General features: G+C 38.2%; 2 protein-coding genes and 1 pseudogene across 3 annotated transcripts in view; 2 read left to right on the top strand and 1 right to left on the bottom strand.

Moving 5' to 3' along the window:
- The first annotated feature begins 1,572 nt into the window (after window positions 1-1,572).
- On the top strand, window positions 1,573-23,715 carry IFRD1 (interferon related developmental regulator 1). Of its 2 annotated transcripts, XM_032871199.1 has the most exons (12): window positions 1,573-1,874; window positions 6,645-6,749; window positions 6,896-6,980; window positions 7,657-7,781; window positions 9,500-9,657; window positions 12,324-12,374; window positions 12,487-12,665; window positions 12,755-12,863; window positions 15,899-16,033; window positions 20,212-20,340; window positions 20,770-20,865; window positions 22,965-23,715. In XM_032871199.1, the coding sequence occupies exons 1-12, from the start codon at window positions 1,784-1,786 to the stop codon at window positions 23,052-23,054; spliced, it is 1,353 nt and encodes a 450-aa protein (XP_032727090.1). In that variant the 5' UTR covers window positions 1,573-1,783; the 3' UTR covers window positions 23,055-23,715. The 2 variants fall into 2 exon arrangements, with proteins under 2 accessions (XP_032727090.1, XP_032727100.1); XM_032871209.1 differs by lacking the exons at window positions 1,573-1,874; window positions 6,645-6,749; window positions 6,896-6,980 and adding an exon at window positions 7,383-7,430.
- Window positions 16,696-16,831, bottom strand: LOC116878995 (annotated as a pseudogene).
- LSMEM1 (leucine rich single-pass membrane protein 1) overlaps window positions 21,706-24,577 on the top strand; it is a 15,641-nt gene continuing 12,769 nt past the window's right edge. Inside the window, exons 1-2 of the mRNA XM_032871219.1 lie at window positions 21,706-21,718; window positions 22,006-22,008. The gene's annotated coding sequence lies outside the window, so the exon portion shown is untranslated. The remainder of the gene's footprint in view (window positions 21,719-22,005; window positions 22,009-24,577) is intronic.

Raw genomic sequence — 24,577 nt, 5'->3', positions numbered from 1 at the left:
CAGAGCATTACAGAGAGCACTGAGTTGTGAGGAGGAAGAAACAGTTCTGTTTAGGGCTTCCCTAAGGCTTCATTCACATGGCTGAAGAATGGGATGTGTATGGGGAAGCAGTGAGAGATGGAGCTGGAAAGGGAGTCCAGGCCAAGCTAAGAGGTTTGGCATTGAACATATTGGTAATGGAACCGAGGAATGTTTTTGAGCAACTATTAAACTAGTGAATTAGTAAAACAGGGGATCATAAATAAACTTGACAGCATTATCATGTGTGAAACCTGAAATCTTCTAGAAATGACTGGAAGATCCCTTTAGGTGCCCAGGTTTGAACTGAGGCCATGTGACTGGAGAATAGTACATGAATTTAGAGTTTATCATAAAACCGATTGTTTTGGGGAGCACTAAAGAGAGTGGGGAGCCACATATGAAGTTGAGTTTTTGAATTTGGACATAGAGGATAGTAGTACTGTGAACACACAAAGGGCACAGGAAGAGGGAAACAATTCTTGTTTTAGTGGTATTGGATTGAGGTGCTGGCGGTACATTCAGGCGGAAATGTGCTACAAGCAGAAAATAAGAGAAGGAGCCCAGGAGAGAGGTGGAGTGAGGGATGAGCCACCTATGCTGGGGTGAGTCAGTGAGTTTGGGCATAATACATGAACCTAATGACAGGTCCCAAATACATAACAAATGTAACAGGGAAGACATACCTAAGAGCGCCTTGGAAAATAAAAAACACTGCGATATTGGTATTTATAGTTTATATTTGTTTTACCAGCTGTTGAATTCTCAGAAACCAACTCTTATCCCACATTGACCTCCTAACTGGCAGAATTGTCAAAGGACTCATTTTTGTGTAGAAATGTGACTCCTGTGACACTGAATCACCAGATCTTTCTAGTCTATACTAGGAGAAATAGACGAACTACACGACTAATTAAAGCACGCCTTTTTTTGGAGGTAGGGGGCACACAGCCCCTCAATTAAAGGTAGTGGTGATCACTAAACTAATTCAACAACTAAAATCTTGGAGGTGTTCCGGAGGAGGGGTATGGCTGTGCCTGGACGGAAGCTGCACGAAAGCAGGGGAGAGGTTAAACAGAAGAACGCGACCCGCAAGATAAAGATGAGCTAAGCTGATTGCGTAGCTCCCAGTTGGAAGCTGGCCGTCGTCATCAGGCATACTCGCTTCATTGCTCATAGCCCGGGAAAACTCAGTTTATTCCGAGGGGAGGCCGCTGAGGCCGCTGAGAAGCAGGGGAGGGGACACGAGTAGGGAGAAAAGAGCGCCGAAAAGCCCGTTGGGCGGAGGCAGGAGAACTTCTCCCCGAAGATTTACTACATTTCCCAGAATTCAGTGCGGCAGAGAGGAGTTGATCCATATTCGCCGCTGGAAGATTTGCGACATGGGATTGGTAGTCAGCATCCATCGGTCGCCGGAGGTAGGACTCCGGTGGGGAGATCTATAGGGATTGGCTAATGAGAGTTCGAGTCCCGCCCACAGATGGTGACGACAGGCGACGGTCTTGCTACTTAAGGCGTCGTGGCCCAGCCCGCCCCGCCTTAGCTCCCGCGCTAGAGAGAAACATGTATCGTTTCCGATCACAGCTCTTCACGGGGATTTCTGCTGCTGCCACCGCCCGCTCGTACCCCCGCCGCTTCTCGCCTCTGTTGTTAGCTGAAGACTCGCCTCTTAGCCGCCCGCCGCACAGACGCACGAGTAAAAAGTGCAGCTCCATCGGCTGATCCTCGCTAAGCTCCGAGTTTAGGCGGCACCGGGCGTCCCACGATGCCGAAGAATAAGAAGCGGAACACTCCCCACCGCGGTGGCAGTGGTGGCAGCGGCACAGGGGCAGCTGCAGCGACGGCGGCGACAGCAGGTAAGGGGGTATCCCCGCCGCCGACATCCCAGTTGCCGGCCGGGCTTGCGAGTCTCAACCTCGGGCGCCGTGGGATTTGTAGTTCCATTCCTCTGGACATATGTGTCGGCAGGCCTCTTTGCTTGACTGGCGAACTACAATTCCCAGCGTGCCGTGGGGGCAGTACCTCGCGCGATTTGGATCTGGCTTGCGGACCGAACTCTTTGGCACCGGCCTTGGGGGCGGGGAGGGGCGGCGCGAATGGGTTCTAGGGCCTGAGAGTGGATCCGGGTCCGGGGTGAAGGATTGTTGGGCGGGAGAGGAACTCTTCTCAGAAGCTGGAGCTTGCTCCTCAGAGCTTACCCTGACGGAGGGTGGGGCCGAGAGGGGATTTACGTCTTGCTGTCAGTGGTTGCCTTTGATCCACCGACTCCAATGTGGAGTTCTGGTGAATGCCAAAGGTCCGGCGCGTTTGGCCCTGCTCTTGCGTCACGAGGCCCGCCCTTGCGCTGTGCGGCCCGGGTGACGCAGAGGCGCCGGTGTGGCATCCCATCCCGTTGCCGCCTTGAGCATCCCGCATGTCCACCTGGCTGAGCGGAGGCGTGGAAGCTCAGGGCCACTGTCCGAGCCTGGGGTCTATTTCTATTACAAACTGGCACCTGCAGAAACCCCGCGCCCCCGCTTCGTCTGCGGGGGGTGGTCCAGCGACCTTCTCCCGGGGGGCAGAAACCGCGTTCTCCTTTGTGCAGCGTTCTATAGGTTCTGTCCCCTGAGGCCGGGATAGGCGAGGTGGTGGGGAACTCAGGTTGCAATTGGCCAAAAGTTTAGATTTTTTTGTGTTCTCATTGCAACGTTGAAGCTTTTCTTGGATGGGTAGGTGCTTAAATGAACTCATGATTCTCTACTACTAACTGTAGGGTTAGGGGAAAAGGACCTAAAAGAAAGTCTTATGAGACACCACTAAACTTAAATCGAGTATTAAGTTAAACTGGGTGAAATCATCTCATTTAGTAATTTTTTGGTCGAGATTTTGAAGTTAAACATTGGAATTCTCAGACTTCAGCTCATCAGAACTACTACTAACCATTATGTATTTGTCAACACAATTGCTGATCCGACCCTCGTAATGATACGCCTCTGTTCATTAATGAATAGTCCGGTTTTCTTGTTAAAGATAATAGGAAACTGGCGTTTAAAACGCTTTCCTGTAGGATTTATAGCAGCATGAAAACTTATGTTCTGTAGTAAACATTTAATAATTGACAATAGAAATGAATTATTATAGTTGTAGTTTCCCCCCTTTTATGTTGCTCTTTATTTTGATTGTATGCCCTCAGTACTCATGAAATTCATTCTTGATCAAGATGTAAAATACAAAATTAGTTTGTTGTAGCATTTGATTGCTCAGTGTGAATAGGGGATACCTCTATTTTCTGTATTTTAGCTTTTCCTCCTCTGAAGTAATTTGAATTGTCTGGGAGGTCCTTATTCATTTTATTCTTTAAATTTTACCTTTTGTTGGTGGAACAGATGATGGTGAAGCAGCAAGCAGTCATTTTAAAAGTTGTAACGGATGTTACTCATGGCTTCCTCGAATCACAAACAAATCTTTATTCCCTCAGAAACTCTGAAATTTCCTTTCTCCCTAGAGCTAACGAATAACCACAGGTGGTGGTGGGGGATTACTTTTCAAATTTCACCTCTCCTCTTTCCTCATTTCTCATTGGCCTTATTGCTGTTGCCTTTTTTTTTTTTTAATTTATTTTCAGTAGAAAAGGTAAACTTAAACACTGAATTTTAGCATATTCAAATGAATGGAAAAGAATTCTTTGTTGAGTGTATAAAACTGTACAGGCTTTGAATATTTTGGGAAATTTACACTAGTACTTGTTATCTGTGCTTACCTCTGATAAGTGGGTTATGCAGTGGGATTTACTTTTTTAAAACGTTAATTTGGTTCCATGTGGATGTATTACTTTTTAAATAAAGGAATAAATAATAACTGATTAGAAGAGATGGAACGTTGTCACAAACTTGTACTTACTTAAAAGCCATTTACTTTATTGGTATTTTTTTTTTTATCTGACAGACAGAGATCACAAGTAGGCAGAGAGACAGGCAGAGAGAGTGGAGGAAGCAGGCTCCCTGCTGATCAGAGAGCTCGATGTGGGGCTCGATCCCAGGACCCTGGGATCATGACCCGAGCCGAAGGCAGAGGCTTTAACCACTGAGCCACCCAGGTGCCCCACTTTATTGGTATTTTTTAAATGACATCCAGTAGAGATGGGATTCAAACAAGATCTTAACATGTAGAATAAAAAGATAACCACATTTCCTATTACTTTAATTGATTTTCTATTTAAATTCTTTCTCTTTTAAGTTATGCAAGGTTTTAGAAAGCTGATAAAATTGACAAGTATGCTTATTTTTCATTGCACTTAATTGAAAGAGAGCATTTTTTTAAAAAATGAAAGAACAAAACCTTGTTAGTAAACCCCCAAAGATATAAGGACTTTATGTCTAGAGTGCTACCTAATTAATATTACTTGGGATCACACAGTGGGTGAATTTGATCTAGATATCAGGCATTCATACAGGGTTCTTTTTCTTGATTTGTTGTTGTTTGTTTAACTTCTCTTTCCTGGAGTCTTGGAAACTGAGACTTAGGGAAAGGAGTTGAGTAAGAGGTGTGTAAGAGTACTCTTCTTTGCAGTTTCGAAGTAGACTGAATATGAAAAGTAAAAAATATGAATTGACTTGTGAATGTGTATTAGTAGAAATCAGATGACTCTTAACTATTCCCATGACTTAAAATCATGGAAGACAATGAAGGTAGATCCAGAAATAGAGTATGATGTCATAGGTCTTGGTTTATTTGTTTATTCCTAGCCTAAGCACTCTGATTAATATGTTATGGTAGTCTGGCTTCTTAGCTTATTCTTTATGCTGTCCTACCTTTATTAGCAAAGTTATTCCCTTGGAATAGCAAGCAAATTTGAAGGCTGCTTGTCATCTTGTGTTGATTTAAAAATTAGCCAGATTGTATTTTGATTAAAAAAAAAAAAAACTTTATTAAAAAATACCCCCCAAATACTAAACTTAGGAAGCTTAAACATAGAGGATTGGGAAAACAAACAAACAAACAAACAAACCACCTCTTTTTAAGGGAATAAGTGACATGAATTTCTTGAACATAGGCACCTGGTGATATTTGGTACAATCTTTGATTTTACTGATAAGGGAACTTGGACTCAAAGGTGAATCAGGTGACTCAAAGTCACTTTTGGGGCAGATTTTGGGACGTACTGTAACTCAGCGCTGAATGTAATTCATGACAGAGCAGTACTTTATTATTCCTGCAAAACAAAATATAACTAAATTTATTTATTTATTTATTTATTTATTTATTTTTTGAAGATTTTACTTATTTATTTTGCAGACAGATCACAAGTAGGCAGAGAGGCAGTCAGATGAGAGGGGAAGCGTCTGAGCAGAGAGCCTGATGCAGGGCTCGATTCCAGGACCGGAGCCAAAGGCAGAGGGTTAACCCACTGAGCCACCCCGGCACCCTGGATTTATTTTTTAAGTTAATTTGAGGAAAGATTCTAGTTACAAAAAAAGATTTTATTTTGGGGTGCTTGGGTGGCTCAGTTGGTGGAGCATAGGATTCTTTATCTTGGAGTTGTCAATTCAAGCTCCAAGTTGAGTGTAGAGATTACTCAAAAAATAAAATCTTTAAAAAAAAAAGATTTTATTTTTTAGTAACAGCCCTGATGTTTTTAAACTGTTGGGTATGTTAACCTTTCTTTTAAAAATGAATCATCTAACAGGCTTTTCTACTATATCAAAACCACAATTTCTATTTTATTCCTTCCCCCACCTTTTTATTTATTTTTTATTTTTATTTTTTTTTAAGATTTTATTTTTATTTATTTGTCAGAGAGAGAGCACACAGGCAGGCAGAGTGGCAGGCAGAGGCAGAGGGAGAAGCAGGCTCCCTGCCGTGCAAGGATCCCAATATGGGACTTGATCTCAGGAGACTGGGATCATGACCTGAGCCGAAGGCAGCTGCCTAACCAACTGAGCCACCCAGGCATCCCCCCAACCTTTTTAAATAAAGATTTTTATTTATTTGTTTGTTTGAGAGAGACTGCATGTGTGTGTGTTTGTGTGTGTATGTGCAGGGTGAGGGGCAGAGGGGGGAGAGAGTCTCAAGAGGACTGCAGACTGTGCTGACCCCAGCATCCAGAGCCCCACATGGGGCTCCTGAGATCATGACCTGAGCTGGATGTTTAATTAACTGAACCACTCAGGCGTCCCCCCTCTCCCCTTGCTTAATTCAAGTTATCTTTAAAACTACCATCTCTTAATGTCTTATTTCTTCACACAAGGTGTGTAACTTAAAAATTAATCCATTTACCATGTTTATGTTTACTAGGCTCAGTCATTCTCCTTGAAAAATATACTTATGACCCATTATTTCATACTCTATTTCTGGATATTTTATTGTCTTCAACGAAGTCATGTTTTGGAAATACTTTTTCAACCATAATACCAGTTTTTGATACATTTCTGAAGTTGATTTATATTGTAAAACAGTAGTCTGAAAAACAGGTGAATTGACTTATTTTAGAATATTTAAATATGTTTATTTGTAGCATAATCATCCCTTTTAAATAAGGTTGGGTTTTCATTACCAAATTTCTCCTAAGTCGATTTAAAAATTCCCAAGTGAAATTTTTGAGCATATGGCAGCACAGTCATCTACTTCCACCCTCTTTTACCTACTAGGTGGCCAGCATCGGAATGTTCAACCTTTTAGTGATGAGGATGCATCGATTGAAACAATGAGCCATTGCAGTGGTTACAGCGATCCTTCCAGTTTTGCTGAAGATGGTATGAGTTTTAAATTTAAATTTGCAACTTTAGATAAAAAGATGTTTTAGGTAGAAGAATTCTTATAGCTAAGGCACACTATCGCTGTTTCCTATCTGCTTTTTTCCTACTTAAATTAACAATGTTAAGTTTATATTATTCCTTAGGACCAGAAGTCCTTGATGAGGAAGGAACTCAAGAAGACTTAGAGTACAAATTGAAGGGATTCATTGATTTGACCCTGGATAAAAGGTAGGAGATACTGGAAACTTCATTCTGTGTGATTCTGATCAGCCACTATGTGTATTATATGCAGTTCTGTGATTTAACAGTATATATTTCTAAAGCCTGATTTGTTTACTTTGGATCTTTAAATGTTTCTTGTTCCTTTGGACTTTTAACGTAGATAGGAACATGCCACTAGAATTTAGATTGTCTCAGATTAGTCATTATTCTAGCATAATAAATAGCATATAACTGTATTTGATTGCAATTGAAATGGGTTTGTTGGACTAAAAGTTACTCTTCAGCTGGAAGGAACAGCTAAACTTTGGCCTCTTGCCCACTAATTTTATTGCAGATGTGAAAAATAGCAAAGCTAAATTTTCTTATTTCATAGTAGTTCTAGAACTGACTTAAACAGAAGTGAAAAGCCCTAAAGATGCAAATGCGAAGTCCAGACTTTTGTAGTATCAAAAAATTGTGAGTTTGCTTAAATATATAATACGGGAGAATATGTCTTCTGTGTAATGAGGTGAATTGTGGATTCACCTTATTACACTGAAAAATGGTTAGAGCTTGATGACAATTCTATAGAAAGAATCTACAAATGTATAAAGAGAAATGGAGAGGGAAATAGTGTAGTTTTTATAAGTCATTATTGACCTATGGTACACACCAAATTGATCTTCTGATTTGTTTTAAATAGTGCGAAGACAAGGCAGGCAGCTCTTGAAGGTATTAAAAATGCACTGGCTTCAAAAATGCTTTATGAATTTATTCTGGAAAGAAGAATGACTTTGACTGACAGCATTGAACGCTGCCTGAAAAAAGGTAATATACTTATTTTTGAGTCAGAGGCACAGAACTAAAAAGGAATTTGCCACCTTCTTTGTAGTAATATTTATTAATGGAAATGGAAGATTGGCTCATTCTTAACTTTACATTTGTCAAGGAATACACTATGCTTATTCAATTCAGAATGAGACTTGTTAAAAGCTTTGTTTTTGTTTGTGTAAAAACAGCTTGAAACTAGGATTATGATGGATTGTCATCCATGTTTATATTGGAACAGGTGATTGTCATTTTCATGTATAAGAAAATCTTGAAAGCTTGTGTCAGATTTTAACAAAGGTATTAAAAAAGCCATCCTACTTCATTTTCCTAATTTAAAAAGTATTATAATCACATAGTTCATTTTCCCTTGCACTTACTAAAAACCTCAGTCATACCTGTGGATGACATCATTTTCAGGATATCCCCTGAAATGTTTAAATTCTAGAACTTTGTAATGGAGATTCTGGAAGTCATATTATAATCATAGAACTTTTAAGAATGGAGAGAGACCTTGAAGATTAAGTCTAATATTAACAAAGTTCAGTTTTAGGAACCACTAAAATTACAAGGATCTGGGGCTGCCAGCTTAATTATTCTGTCAAGTAAGAACAATATGAGAATAATGACCTTCTATCGTGAGGTCTTTATTAACAAAATATTTCTAGCACCAGAAATGTGGGAAGCACACATGCTCTTTTTAAATTGAATGAGGTTATTACCTTTATCTTCTTGTTTTTCTCATTTTACCTCAGGTGAAAGCTTTGCAATAGAATGGATATTTGCAAACCTTTCAACCATTCCATCTCTCTCATTGTACAGAATAAAGGTCTAGGAAATGTGAGATTGGTCTAAGGTTATATAACTTCTTAGTGGTATAGTTGATAGCAGAGCCAACTTTTTTGAGACTGTTTCCTATAATGGTAGTTGGATTAGATGACCTTTAAAAATTCCATTCCAATCTGCTTTTTTAATAGATTTTTAATTTGTCAGGTAATAATTTGGTATCTGCAGTTTTCATATGGTTTTAAAGAATTCTTTCTTTCTTTCTTTCTTTCTAAAGATTTTATTTGAAAGAGAGCATGGATGTGTAAGCAGAACGGGGAGGGGCAAGCAGACTCCCCTCTGAGTGTGGAGCTGGAAGTGGGGCTGGATCTCAGCACCCTGAGATCATGAGCTGAAATGAAATCAGGGGTTGGATGCTTATCGAGTAGAGCCACCCAGGTGCCCCAAGAATCCTTTATTTTTAATCCCTTACTTGTTTAAAAAAAAATTGGGGAAGGAGAAACCTTGAAGGTTTAGTTTACTTCATGGGCTGCATACATCTGAAATGGTTGAGAAACTAATTCAGAGTCTACCTGAGCACTGTTCTATGAGTACATGAAAGATCTGGAAGGTCAGTTCAGCTTGAAACACATCATTTTGCTGAATTGTTACAGTGCTCCCTTAAGACAGATGTTAATCTCCATTTCACTGCTGAAGAAATACGTTTTGAGAATAAGAGTTGTAAGTCATTTATTTGGCTAATAAGTGGTGGTTGTAGGGTGAGTTTGGTTTCCAGAGTTTGAGGTCACTAGGTTTGCAGCTCATGTAGCATATTATGGGGTTATATAAACGGTAAATAATATTTTGGTGAATTGTACAAATTTGGGAAATTGCTGTCTTAATAAGTTTTCTCAGAACAATTTTTCATGGTTGTACCTTTGCTTTTTTCCTAGGTAAGAGTGATGAGCAGCGTGCAGCTGCAGCATTAGCATCTGTTCTTTGTGTTCAGTTGGGCCCTGGAATTGAGAGTGAAGAGGTTTTAAAAACTCTTGGACCAGTCTTAAAGAAAATAATTTGTGATGGAACAGCTAGTATCCAGGCTAGGCAAACTGTAAGTATATGATTTTTTAATTTATAAGTCTGTCCAGGCATGACATCCAGATACTCTGATGAATGGTCTAGGTTACATTTTTTAAAAAAATAGGTTTTTAATTAACGTTTTATTTGCATTTATCTTTTACTTTGAGCAGACTTAATAGGACAATTGTTTTCTTAAATTTTCTGAGATACCATAGAATATCCCAGATAGAATAAATCTTGACGTCTTCGAAATCAAAGGTCGTAAGCTGATAGGAAATACTATCTTGAGTTCTTCAGGATGATTGAAGAATAATTTTTGTTGTAACTTAAATGATATAGAAAGTGCTTATTGGGTGGTCATTTTTTATTCGAAGAAATGTAATAGGTATTTTTAAAAAACCTTGGCTGTTGTGGCCTAGAAGTCCTTATGAAAAAGCTGAATGCTTTATTTCGTAGGAATCTGTAACTTGTGAGATACTCGTCTAGTCATGTCATGAGGTTTGAAAGACCATGTTTCATTCTCTAATTATTTGATACTTGTTACTCATGACAGTTGACTTTAGATTGTGGATTTTGTTTGTTTGTTTTTGGAGTGCTCAGGTAATTATCACAAACGTCTTTCTGGGTTTGGAAAGTGGATTTGAATCATAATGGATCTTAAGAATTTAATCTTAGTAGATTTGAATGTTAAGCTGTTGTTTTGTTTTGTTTTGTTTTGTTTTAACAAGAAACCAGTTCAGCTTTGAGACTTTCTAATAGTTTTAATAGTGACTTTTCACATTAGCTTTCTCTTTGGTATTACTGACTATTTAGTATTACATTTAGATGACATTGATCTTTCTATCAGATAAACCCTGAAATCTTAGGGGCTTAATAAAAATTTATTTCTTGCTCATATCACTGTGTAAGTTGGCAGAGTCCCTGGGTGTCCATCCATATCTCTGTGTCCTACCTTTAGGTCCTCCTTATGGCAGCTATGGTGGCAAGATGGGGAAAGAAAAAAGACAGCTGCTCAGGCCAGAATGCATCACTTTAGTGGCTGGTTCCTTGGTTTACCAACTATATGGAGGCTAGGAATAGTTAAGCTGTTTCCCCAGAGGCAAAAAAAAAAGTAGAATTTTGGTGACTTCATAGGAATCTCTTCCCCTCTAGCAGTTCATAATCCCAAAATAGCTAATTAAGCTTTTGCTGTTTACATTTTTATCCCCCTTTTTTGGGTTTTCATGAAACTTTTAAATCATGCAGGACTATAGTGGTATTTTTGAAATGTTTGACAGAAAACACTGTTGCGTGGATACTTGTAGTAAACCCTTAATTTTCCTTGCATGTGTGTTTGTTGTCATTTTTTAAATAATATGTTTGATGCTTGCTGTGAATTTAAAAAAGTACTTGACAATCCTCATATTAGCAGAAGGAATGAAGGCAGTTCTAGTTTTCAAGCTATCTTTTCTCTCTTAGAGGCATCAAAAGGAGAGATGTGGCTTTGCCTCTGCTGCTTGTTTAGGATGAGGGATTACAGATTGAAAGTTTCTGTTATCGAGAATAATGCCTCGACTACTTTTTAATTTTAGCAATATCCAGTTTTACCAGGATGAAATAATGAAAATAAAATAGTGACTCCGAGCAGATTAATCCGCAAATGTCCTCATACCAGGAACTTGGCTGTGTGAATGGTGACTTAAAGACTTCATGCTTTAGTGGCACTTAGAACAACATGAGAGGATTTTACTGAAAATGTGGTGAAAAGGGAAATGGAGAATACAGAAATCTCACAAATTATAAGTTGTTTTCATATGATTTATTTGTTTAGAGCAGTGTTCTGAAAACTAATGGTTCCCGTTTATGTTGCAAGCAGATTGTATATAAATTTTGTATTCTGAGCTCCATTTTATTAGGTAACTTAAACCATGGTAGTCCTGTAGTGTCATCATTTATCTAATCTCTTTTTTCCCCTAACAAAAGGGAATTCTAGGATTCCTGACTGGTTTTCAACATAGGCAGAAAAAAGTGAAATTTGAATGAATGAGACCCCTTTTTAGGTGGCAAGTTTGAGGATAGCTAATTAAATTTTAGATTTCTGCTATTTCTTGGAAACTGATTTCTTTTAGAAGTTTTCATAGTAGAGTCTTTATAAAAAGAGATGAATGAATATAAATGGTTTTAAATACTTAAAAGCTTATAACAAACTTAATGTGTTTAAAGGTTTTTTAACAGAGTAGGCTTCTTTATCTCCAATGTGCAAACTTCATCTCTGTCTTTGAGTTGGAGTTGGAAGTTTAAAAAGGATCTGCTGGATTAAAGAAGGAAGACCCAGGAGAAATTGAATAACTTTCCTAAAGTCGCATTGTTGGTTTGGTAGCAGAGCTTGGGCTAAAATCCGCATCCGTTAACTCTTGATCCTATATTCTTTATCTCTTCATATTCTTTTTTTGAAAAAGATTTTTATTTATTTGAGAGCGAGGGAGAGTATGAGCAGAGGGGGCTGTGCAGAGGGAGAGGCAGAAGCAGAGTCTATGCCAGGACCCTGGCAGACACTTAACCCACGAGCCACCCAGGCACCCCTTTCTCTTTTTATTCTGTGCTTGGGAGCAGTGTCATCATGTAGTTGAGAAAATTTTCACACTGAATTATAAAAGCAGGAAAATATGGAAATAATAAAAAAATTACCAACATTAATGTCTATTTTTTTCTTTCTAGTGTGCAACTTGCTTTGGTGTTTGCTGTTTTATTGCTACAGAAGACATTACTGTAAGTAGAACACCCTTTACTCTTGCACATTTCAAATTTAATTAATTAATATACTTGCACATTTCAAATTTAAAGTGGTTACCTTACCTTATGTCATGTTCTGATGCATTAGGAGCTGTATTCAACTCTGGAATGTTTGGAAAGTATCTTCACCAAGTCCTATCTCAAAGACAAAGACACAAATGTTATTTGCAGCACCCCTAATACAGTGCTTCATATCAGCGCTCTTCTCGCATGGACATTATTATTGACTATATGCCCAATCAGTGAAGTGAAGAAAAAGCTTGAGATGTATGTACTCTTAGTTTCATATTTTATAGAAACAACATTTATTGATATGATTGGTTATGTTCACAGAGTAATGACTAACTGTTTTTTAGGCATTTCCATAAACTTCCAAGCCTCCTCTCTTCTGATGATGTCAACATGAGAATAGCTGCTGGTGAATCATTGGCACTTATGTTTGAATTGGCCAGAGGGATGGAGAGTGTAAGTGTCTGATGAACAGAGGGAAAAGATTGTGTCTCAAGGACCATTATTCCACCATTATATTCATAATTAAGAATTGGATGATAACTTTGGAGTATGGCCAGCTTGAGAATCAAGTGACTGATTGCCTTGCTTCTTGGCAGTGGTGATATAAAAATTTTAAGAGTGTAAACCGGTAGGGGTTGGTAGAGCAACATTTAAGTGTAGTTTATTACACTTAGCTCTTGCTGTCTGTAGAACTCAAGTTTAGGGACGCTGTTACTCGTGGAGAGAGTTGTCTACGACAGTCTGTGTGGCTCTGCTTGGGTGTCTCAGACACAGGGCATATTAAGGTGATTCATGCATGAGTGCTTTATAATAAATGTCAGACAAATGGATGAAATACTTAGTCGACATAGGTTTGAGATCAAATGAGTTTAGTCACTGTTGTTTAACCTCTCTAAGCCAAAGCTGAAAGCAAACATCCCCCTTTAGACTGGGCATTATGTGCTTTGCAGTTCCCTACCAACTGTCCGTCCATGGATGTTTCTTACCTCAGTTTGGCTCTCAAAAGTATTTGAGTTTGTGATAGCTGACCAACTTTACCGGTTCTCCTGGTTCTGTTGCTTGGTTAGCACAGAAAGTTCTGTGTTCCAGGAAACCTTTCCTCTCAAGCTAACTGGGACATTTGGTCACCCTGGTTTGTATCATCTCTTGTGAACCTTGGCTTACTTATTAGCTGCTTTTTAATGTAAGAACAAAGATTATATTTCTGGAATGAAACCTTTTCAGGAATTAAATATGTTATTTAACAATGAATAATTCCATTCTAGTCCTGTGTTTAAAAATATCTGGGAAGTGTCTTTTTTAGGCTTACCCCAGCCTCTCCCTTTTTCTTTGAAGGATAGCAGGGTGGGAATGAAAAGAAGTTATTAATGCTTTCAGTAGCGAATGAATCTACTTATGTGAGAAATTGAACTCAAGTTTAGCAATCAATTTAATTTTATTGCGCTAGTTAATGCCTCCTTAACCTCAAGGCATAGAAGCCAGATGTCCCAGTTTTTTAATCTTCTGTTCTTCTACAGGCCAGAAATGGTAATTTCTTTTTCTTTTTCCTTTAAAGTGTATTTTAAAAGTAAAGTAATAAGGCAGTTCAAGTTATACATGTTGAATTTTTAAAAAATTTTGTAAATATACTTTTATTGTTGCCCACATAGCTTATATTCTTTGGGTATAATAAATCATATGAGAGAGCTAGGAGAACTCAGATAAAATTGAACAAGTTTGGGTAACTATTTGTTTAAGGACAGAAGTGACCTGGGTTTCAAAACAGAACCTAGCGTTTTGTTTGCTATTTTTGTTAAGTAAGCTTTTTGAAAGGAGTGAGTGTGTGGCTGTGGTGGGGGTAGTTAAGGAGTGTTCAAAAAATTAAACCATGTGGTGATGAATACATAGGCTGATTTAAATTAAGGTTTTGGAAGCAAATTCATGGCATTGAAATATTCAGAGCCTTTTGCTAACATAATTATAAGTTGACATGAAGAATTAGGAATTGTTTGTGAGAGCTCTCTGTGGTTTATTATGCATGTTCGCTCTACAACCAAACGGGTAAGAGTGCACTCTGCACCACACTCCCAGGTTCAAATCTCTTTTCCCCCCTTACTAGTTGGATAATGTTGGGCGACTTCTCTATGCCTCAGTATCAGTATCTTTAAAATGGAGAATAAAGTAGTAATTACCTCATGGGGTTGTTGAGAACATAGATACAGTGTAAGTGGTAGCTATTACGGTAACTCTTCATTAAAGTGAGGATTACGTCCCCCTCCTGGTGGTGATCTTTTGGTAGTGGCCTTTTAGGGACTCTCTGGGATAACCTATAATAAAACAAAGACTATTTACTGGGCAGAGTTACAGGTCTTGGGAGCCACATAATGTGCTGACTCAGGAATCTATACCAAAATATAATATAGACAGATCTTCCCTAGTTCTTCCTTTTTTGTCCCCACCTAACCTGAGATGGGAAGTGCTGCAAGAACAAGGCAGAACCCTTCTGTGATAATGATCATGCTGTTTTCTTTTTATTACTGATAGGAGTTGAGGTGTTTATTTGTATCTCCAAGAGCCCATTTGTCCCTGGGTGTATAGTTTTACTGTAGAGTTACCCTAAACTCTAGTAAATTGGCTTTTGGAAGCTATTTATGGGCTATTTTTATGTCTTAAATTTACTTTCTTTTTAATGCCCCAACATGTTATGGATATGTTTCCCTATAATATTTAGTATTTAATTTTTCCAAGTTAATACTGTATTAAACTCATTGACTCAGACTGTAAACTAGATTGAGTTTTACTGATGGCAGAGGTCAATTATAGTGGGATTTCTCAATCTCTGCACTGTTGATATATTACTGGGCTGGATAATTTTTTGTTGGAGGGGAGTCATATCAAGGTAGTAGCAAATAGTAATACATTTTGTGGCTTCCCTTCAAAAGGATTAAAATATCTTCTTAACTTGAGTAATTTAATTATTTAAATTGTGCACCAGATTTAAATTGTATTGCTTTTTTGAAATATGTCCAGTATATTTGAAGTTAGGTGCTTTAGGCATTACTGACAGCTTGTACTTTCGGAATAAGAATATTTGGAATTTTGGGGTTGTGTGCTTTGGGGACTGAAGAGCCAAAGGATAGAAGCTATGTTGGTATTTGTGGTATTCGGTTTCACGAAACTACTTTGAAATCCTAGGAATGTCTCGAATATGGTAGGAGCGCACTAAATATTTATTGAATGTGTCTGGATATACTTGGAGGGGGAATGTTAATTGTTTAGTGGTAGTATATCATCTTGTAGTCAGCATTTCTGGATTAAAACTTTGGCATGATATTATAAATGCATTAATGTGTTCCTGTGCGCCAAGATCTCTAAAGAGCTCGGAGATTTGTGGTGCTGTTTTTACCCCTGCTGGGTATTTTCCAAAGTAGAGTGTTCTCTTTTAGCACTAGGAAAGGTTGGGGGGAGGACCCAATAATGAACTAAACAAAATTGTTTCTCCTGACCAGGATTTCTTTTACGAAGATATGGACTCTTTGACCCAGATGCTTAGGGCTTTGGCTACGGATGGAAACAAGCACCGTGCCAAAGTGGACAAGAGAAAGCAGCGGTCGGTGTTCAGAGACATCCTGAGGGCAGTGGAGGTAGGTCTTTTAATGCTATAATGGCTACTTTCATTTACTTATTTATTTATAAAGATTTTATTTATTTGACAGAGACACAGCAAGAGAGGGAACACAAGCAGGGGCAGTGGGAGAGGGAGAAGCAGGCTCCTCACTGAACAGGGAGCCTGATTCGGGGCTTGACCCCAGGACCTGGGGATCATGACCTGAGCTTAACCACTGAGCCACCCAGGTTCCCCTCCTTCCTACCTTTTTTTTTTTTTTTTTTTTTTTTTAAAGTAGATTCGATGCACCCACCATGGGGCTTGAACTCATGACCCCGAGATCAAGAGTTGTATGCTCCACCAACTGAGCCAGCCAGGCATGTTCTATTTGTTTTTGAGATGAGATTGTTTTAGGCTAAACTGGACAATTGTGGGTCATTTTTTTATTGAACTTCAGTTTTGGACAAAACAGTTTCCTCCTTTTAAGCAAGGTTTTTAACTACATACATAAAGACGACTCTTTTTATTTTTTATTTTTTTTAAACAAAGGAAAATTTAGTTCTGATGCATAAAGGTACTTTTTTTTTAGGTTAAAAAATATGACAATTTCATAGTTAAAAAAGTGTGTTTCACTTTGTTGTACTTACCATCATTTAAGCAAAGGTGCTTATTAGCACATAGATATTTAGTATGGTATTTTTTGTGAATGGTAAATTATTGCCTACCCTTCAGTACTTTAAACAAAGACCTTTGTCTGGGAAACCTGAGTGCTAAAAACTGAAATAACGAAATCTAGCCTTTACACTTGATCTTAGCCAAAAGGCCGAGAAGTGATGAAATCCAGCCTTTAAATAAGGGTTTAAAATCATCTGATGCTTGAGTATCTTCTATAGTCTTCTAACCTATTTTAATCTACCTGGCAAATAAATTGATTTAGAAACTTTCAGGGATTTGGATAGAATGCATGGTTACAAGGAACTGTAGGATAAGAGCAGTTTTACTGTGGAGATTACCAAAGTGTTTGTTTTGTTTTTTCTTTTTCTTTTTCTTAGCTAGATAAGAATTATTTCTTGGATATAAGAATAAATATCTCAGATACTTGCTATCTGATAGGGCAGTTCATTTAAGAATTAGTATGACACCAAAGAGTCATCAACCTGACATGTATATGAAAACTTAGAATGGGAATTAAAAAAATAAAGATGCTAAGACCCCATTCAAGTCCAGTTTTGAAATGTTCCAATGATTCTCATACATAGACTACTTAAGAACTACTTTCTTCATTTTAATCTAAGTATAACCTAGGGTATAAGTATAGAGGTCTTCTGGGACCTGAACATTTTGGATAATGCTAACTCTAATTAGAATAGTAGTTTATATTTACTCTGGTTTTTATAATCTAAAACACAGAATAAAATTCCTGAACTTGAGCAGACATCTGTATTAACAATTGATCCTTTTGATCTTAAAATTTTAGTGTGGTGGTATCCTCAAATTGAGCCATTTTCTTGAATGACTGCAAACTACTCACCTGGGTGGGTCAGTCAGTAAAGCATCTGCCTTTGGCTCAGGTCATGATCCCAGGGTTCTTGGATTGAGCCCCACATTGGTCTCCCCGCTTGGCGGGAAGCCTGCTTCTCCCTCTACCCCTCAACCTGCTTGTGCGCGCTCTCTCTCTCAAATAAATAAGTAAAATCTTTAAGCAGCCTTAACAGGTCTTTTGTGTGCCTGTTGCTCTTGCCCAGCAGTACAAAAAGTAAAAGCCCTTTCTTCGTCTCATAATTCTGACCTGTGGGGCTCTCCTTCCCAGACCTTAAACACCCTCTCCTCTCCATCTCAGGATTTCTCTTCCTCCCCTGCCCTTTGACCGGCTTCGCTGTGCTCCAGCTCTGCTTCACTGTACCTGCCAAAGAAAGGTCTGGCCTTCCAGCCTTGTTGAGTGTTGCTGTTTCTTTGCTTTTACTGGAAGCCAGTTTTCTCTGAAGGACCCTGTTTCCTGGATGGATGGATGGATGGAGGTTGTTAAACTGCTACAGAGGAGAATTCTCCATTTTAGGCATAGTTATTGCTGCCTGTCATTTCTTTTCATTCAGGAGTCATTCTTTTAAGACTGTGTATTTCTCAAGTTAGCAAGCATTTAATAGGTTAGGTACCTTGACATACAGTTTTCTTATTTTAATTCCTTTATAACTCTTAAGCAACAGAATTAACTTTTTAAGGAAAAAGGAGTTTACTAAAGGCATAAAGAACAGTAAGTAGGAAAGCTGGAATTTGAACTCACTGCACTGTGGTATCTTTCAACAGGGCCAAGTACTGCAGATGGGCAAGTGAGAGAGAGTCAGAGTGTCCATTGGATTTGTCAGTTAGGTCGTTGGTGGGTGACCTTTACAAGTGCAGCTTCAGTAGAATGATGGCAGGAAAGCTTGATGGCGATTGATTGAAAAGAGAATGGGAAGTGAAGAAGTGGAGATGGGGTGTCTCGACTGTTCTTTTTTAAAACACGGCTGTAATTGGAAGGGGAAGAGAGTTGACCACCGGACTGTGGGAGGGTGTGTTACTGTGTCTTGTTTAAGATGCTGGATGCATTTTATGGGAGGAGAAAGCCATGGAGAAGGGAGCATTTTAAACTATAAATGAAAGGTTGAGAGTACGATGTAAACAGTATGATTTGCCTTGAACTGGAGAGATCTAGGAGAAGAGTAGGTAAGGATGCAGTTGAGTTTAGAGGGAGTTCTTTCCTGGTGTCTCAGTGTTTTCTGCAATAAGGAAGGCTGAAATAGTAGAACCCTCGTGGGTTTTTTGAGCTGTTGTAACAGATCAGCTACTGTATGTGCTTCACACACAGACTTTGTCTTACACTTGTCATAACTGGTAGAGGGAGGAAAGCCCCACTTGACAAGCAAGGGAACAGACCCAAAGGGGTTAAATTACTTGGCAAAATGACAGGCCAGTGAGTAGCATACTTGTGTAAGTCTGGAGTTTGCATTCTGTTCTTCCGTGTTATATGCTGTGTCTGCTGGGGAAGAAGGGGGTACGTAGGTGTGGGGAAGACAGTCGGGGTGATCACGTTCCGTCTCTTTATCCTGTCTCCGGTGACCCGCTGTTCTCTTCCTGGTGGTTCTTTCATAGTCACGATTCATCAAACAATGGAGTGGCCAGTGTTTTTCCTCCCAAGTTTTGCCCCTAGTCTGTGTGACTCCTGTGCATTTGGAAAACCCTATCCTGTATTTGTTTGTGATCTTTACTTCCATTTCCTTTATTTCCATTCACTTGATTCTCTCTCAGGGTTATACTTTATAAAATTGTCTTCTGGCAAAATTATTCCATCTCTGAAGTCTTAAACTCACCTATTCCCTCTCATTTTCTCTCTCTCTCTTTCTTTTTTTAAAAGATTTTATTTATTTGACAGCACAAGTAGGGGCAGAGGCAGAGGGAGCCCCATGTGGGGCTCAATCCTGGGGCCCTGGATTCATGACCTGAGCCGAAGGCAGGTGCTTAACCCACTGAGCCACCCAGGTGTACCTGCTCTCATTTTCTTAATAAGCCTGGTCTTAAACCCTTGGAACCCCCTGGTTGCTGGTCCTCTTCTTTTTGGTTGGTCTGTTAACCCCGTTTGTGTTCTCTTGACCCTGCTTCCCCTCGGTTTCACCACTGGCACGTGGGGTCATCTTATCTTTGATACCTCCTCCTCTTCCCTCCCCACCTCACCCCATTTGTAGACCGGTAGAGATAACTTTTTTTCCTTCAAGTTTTCTTTTAAATTAGCATATGATGCATGATTTGTTTCAGGGTTCAAGTCTGTGATACATCAGTCTTACACAATTCACAGCACTCACCACAGCACATACTCTCCCCAGTGGCCATCACCCAGCCACCCCATCCTTCCCACTCCGCCAACTCCAGCAACCCTCAGTTTGTTTCCCGAGGTTTCTTGAGGGCTACTGAAATTTAAAGACATTCTCAACAATGTGGTTTGCCAGTAAGATTTATCTGAACTCAGTTGTGCCAAGTCTATGACAACTAGATGGAAGTTCTACACCCTTATTAGGATAGTAATTTCTAGTCTATTCACATCTCAGGGATGGCAATATCAGTTTAAACCATATTGTTTTCTTACCTCAGCACGTAAATGTATCTATTTAGAAATTGTGTTTATGTAGGATCTCTTTAAGTCCTCTTAATTCCTCTTAAAATTTTGGTTCTTCTGTTGTCTAGGAACGGGATTTTCCAGCAGAAACTGTTAAATTTGGCCCTGAACGAATGTATATTGATTGCTGGGTCAAAAAACATACCTATGACACCTTTAAGGAAGTTCTTGGATCAGGGATGCAGTATCATTTGCAGGTGAGTGAGTGACCTCTTTTCTGTGTGTTTGCTTTTAAATTAGGGAGCAGTTTTGAATGTAGTTCACTGAATGGGCTTTTGAAGTTAGCGGGATATGCAGAATGCATTCAGCATGATACAGAACTACATTTTATTAATTAATTTTACATTTATATTTTAAAGTAGAATTCAATAAGTAAGAAACTCTTCTGTTTGTATTGTATAAATCCAGTGGAACATCTATAAATTCGGTAGAGCGCTGTTGCTCTTCTCATAACTTTACTGGATTCAAGGCATTTGAAAGAATTTAGTCTTACAAAGAGAAGCAGAAAATAAGTGACCTATCTTCTTATTTATAAGCTTCACATTACTTCTGTTAATCATTTCACTTTATATAAAAAAGAGCTGATGTTTAATAATGAGCTTTATTACCTTTCTATTTTACTCAAGTCAAATGAATTCCTTCGTAATGTATTTGAACTTGGACCCCCTGTGATGCTTGATGCCGCAACACTTAAAACAATGAAGATTTCTCGTTTTGAAAGGGTAGGTTTTGTTTTTGTTCTCATCAGAACCAAATGCATTGAAGAGAAGCAGACCTGATGCTTCGATTCTACCAGGCAATAGGTGTTGAGTGGAGTCTGTGGGCCTCGAGTGCCTCATGCTGTTTCAGACACAACAGCTGTATTAAAATTGTAGAAACTTCATTGCAGTTAGAGTACAGAGGGGTTGTATTGAATAATTTTATCCTTAGTCCCATTAATATAGAAATTTTCCTTTTTTGTTTTCCTTTATTCTGTTAACTTCTATTAAAGAATAAATATTACATAGTGCTGCTTTTGTATCAGATAACTAAACCTACTTAATAAGTACCAGATTCATTTGCAAGTTAAGGAAACAGGCTTACAGAGTTTGTGACATTACTTATAATTTCACTTAACCTTTCAAAAATCCTTAAATTATAATTATTCTTATGTTTTTACTGAGGTGAAATTCACGTAACAAACTGTTTTCAGTCGTATAATTCAGGGCTTTTAGTACAGTCACAGTGTTGTACAGCTATCTGTCTAGTTTCAAGATATTTTCATCTCCTCAGAAGGAAGCTTATACCTTTAAGCATTCGCTTCCCATTCTCCCCCTCTCCCCTCCTCTTCCCCCAGCTACTGGCAACCACTTGTGTGCTTTCTGTCTCTGCATTTACCTATTCTGGATATTTTGTATAAATAGACTCAAATAACATGTGACCTGTTGTGTGGCTTTTTTTCATTCAGCATTATGTTGCTAAAGGTCATCCATGTTCTAACACATACCAGTACTTCAGTCCTTTTTGGGCTGAATAATATTCCATTGTGTGGAGTATTATTGATTATCCAGTCATCCATTGATGGACATTTAGCTTGTTTACACTTTTTGGCCATTGTGAATAATGCTGCTATGAACAGTTGTGTGTAAGTTTTCATTAGAGCACCTGTTCTTAATTCTTTTAGGTATAGGAATGGAGTTGCTGGGTCATATGGTAGTTATATGTTTAATTTTTTAGGGAACTGCCAAACCATTTTCTGTAGGTCCTGTACCATTTTGCATTCCTACCAGCAGTGTATGAGAATTTCAACTTCTGTATCCTTATCAACACTTGTTATTCTAGCTTTTTTGTTTTTGTTTTGTTTTAAATTATAGCCATACTAGTGGGTGTGAAGTGCTTAATCATATATATATGTTTATAAATATATATGTTTATCTCATATATATGTTTATATATATATTTCTTACATAAATTTACTTTTTTAAGATTTTATTTGGGGGAGAGAGAGAGCGCATAAATGTGCGATTTGGGGGAGGGGCAGAGCAGAAAATCTCAAGCAGATTCCATGCTGAGCGCAGAACCCAATGTGGGGCTCAGTCCCACCACCCTGAGATCACAATCTGAGCCGAAACCAAGAGTTGGAGCTTAACCAACTCTGCCACCCAGGTGCCCCTGAAGTGTTTAATTATATTTTTATAGACTCTCTATAGTTAATCATTGTTATGGTCATATAATTGATGAGTATTTTAATATAAGCATCTTTACATATATTTCTCCTTTGAATTTTTTTCTCAGAAGAAATCTGTACATGGGAATACAGAGTCAATTCTGACTTATTTGATATGTACTGCCAAATTACCTTCTAAAGTTATTCTGTCATTTTTAATTATTTCTAGTAATGAATGAAGGTACATAGCTATTACATATTTGACAGCATTGAATTTTAGGATTTAAAACATTTGTTAGTTTAATTGGCATTAAGATGGAGCCTTAATTTTTTTTCCTTGCTATTTTAATTAATTGGATATTTTGGGTATTTTGTTCACTTTAGTTCATGAATTGTTTTTTTCTTTGATCAGATTAAATGTTGATGCATTTTTTAAAAAGTTTTTGTTGGAATTTGGTATTTTACATATTTGAATAATACTTTTTCTTAATACAGAATATCTATCATCTATTATGTGTTTATTTTCCCCCTTGTTCTTTCTGTGTGCTTTATAAACTTTTAAAATTGATAAGGTTGAGTTAGCTCATTTCTTTGCTTTGTGATTTTTAATTCATGCTTTATCAGAGTATCTTAAATTTTAGTGATCCACATGTGTTTTCCTTTCCTTCATTTCAGCACCTGTATAACTCTGCAGCCTTCAAAGCTCGAACGAAAGCTCGAAGCAAATGTCGAGATAAGAGAGCAGATGTTGGAGAATTCTTCTAGCTTTTCAGGATTGGAAGACCACTTTCTAAATTTTTTTTTCCCCTTTGGTAATTCCTAATGTATTTAAACTAGGGATAGTTTTTATCTAGGGTCCGCATAGATAGCTTTTGTAGCAGGGGTTATATTATAATTTAATGTACAGTATTACAAATTGTGAGTTCTGATTATTGACTATTCTCTGTAAACATAAACATAAATAAAATGTAATGTTTGGTCATTTTCTGTTTATGAGGAGAGCAAAAATACGATATTTCATTTGATTTCATAATGAGGAAAATTACTACCCAAGGTTAAATTTCCTATACTGTGGTTGTCCAAAAATATTGATTATAATGTTGTAAATATACAAGGTATTTAAGTTAAGATGTTAAATAGGTGAGTTCTGGATATGGTTTTGGGAGCTAGTTCTTCTGGAAAAGCTGCTATATTTTAATTTTTAAATGGAACCTAATTTAATTTTGCCACTGGGATCAACATAGAGAATTTATACCTTACAGAATAGACCTTACAGATGTACTTAAAGGTTATTCATTCCAGCTATGGGAGTTCATGAACAATTAGCATATGCCAGAAAGGCTGCTAACCTTGACCTCTGAGGGTACTAATACATTTTATCTGCTATATTCTTGTATTTTGAAATAAAGATCTTTTCACATAAAAAGTGCTTCTTTTCTAATAGAAGAAACATTTCTGGGTCTGAAGTAGAGTTCAAAATGACCAAGCTAGTAGGGAAAGAGTGAGAAGAAAACTTACTCTGTATATTTGGACAACATGAAAATAAATGGAAAAAAAAAAAAAGTAGCAATGTCATTGGGAAAATTAGAATAATATTGTAGCATATCATTGGGATTTTAGTTACTGATTTCTTTGGTATTAGTGCAGAGAACAGTAATAAGAGGTAGGAGGGGTGGGGAAGCATGTACAGTGTAGAGAAGAACCAAAATCAGTGAAGGTACTTCCCAAACTAGAGTTCTTCCTCTCCTGCATTTTCCACATCTCTGGGAGGTCTGATGGGGCCCCTCGGCTGCACTTGGCTGGGCTGTGGGGGTGCTCTTGGTTGCTGTGAGTGTGTGGCCCATCCTTCCATCCTTCAGATCCGGTGCAGCGGAAGACTGCCTTGGAATCTAGAATTTGAGTTTGCCTGCTGTCACCTCCTTGTGCTCCCAAGTAGGTGAGAACTGTGGAAAAGAGATTGCAAGTAGTGTTTCCCCCCCCCTTAATTTTCAATTTCCTGTATTTATACATATTTTTAAATAATGAATTTTTATTAAAGCGATCTATATACATAGCTTAATAGTACCACAAGGATTGTAAGGAAAAATGTTAGCTCCTGGCACCATCCTTTTCCATTTCTTAGGGGGCATTTCAGCCTTGAGGTTTTTCCTAGCACCTTGGTTTCATATTTCTGAGTGGGGCTTATACTGCTTATTTATTAATTTGCTATGTTTAGAAACATCTGACAGCTTCCTGTTTGATAGATGAAGGTTTCTGCCTTTTTTTTTCTCATTCTCCCAGTATTTTTT

The sequence above is a fragment of the Lontra canadensis genome, unplaced genomic scaffold (genome assembly GCF_010015895.1).
Source record: "Lontra canadensis isolate GAN:19392208 unplaced genomic scaffold, GSC_riverotter_1.0 scaffold2, whole genome shotgun sequence".
NCBI classification, from domain to species: domain Eukaryota; kingdom Metazoa; phylum Chordata; class Mammalia; order Carnivora; family Mustelidae; genus Lontra; species Lontra canadensis.
The sequence above is the reverse complement of the archived record's forward strand: the minus strand, read 5'-3'. Positions and strand labels throughout refer to the sequence as shown.

What these genes read in the sequence shown, in the direction of transcription:
- IFRD1 (XM_032871199.1), top strand. Translation starts at nt 1,784, where the DNA reads ATGCCGAAGAATAAGAAGCGGAACACTCCCCACCGCGGTGGCAGTGGT. An exon ending in TGAACGCTGCCTGAAAAAAG is followed by an intron (nt 7,782 to 9,499) that starts GTAATATACTTA and finishes CTTTTTTCCTAG; the next exon opens with GTAAGAGTGATGAGCAGCGT. An exon ending in GTGAAGAAAAAGCTTGAGAT is followed by an intron (nt 12,666 to 12,754) that starts GTATGTACTCTT and finishes ACTGTTTTTTAG; the next exon opens with GCATTTCCATAAACTTCCAA.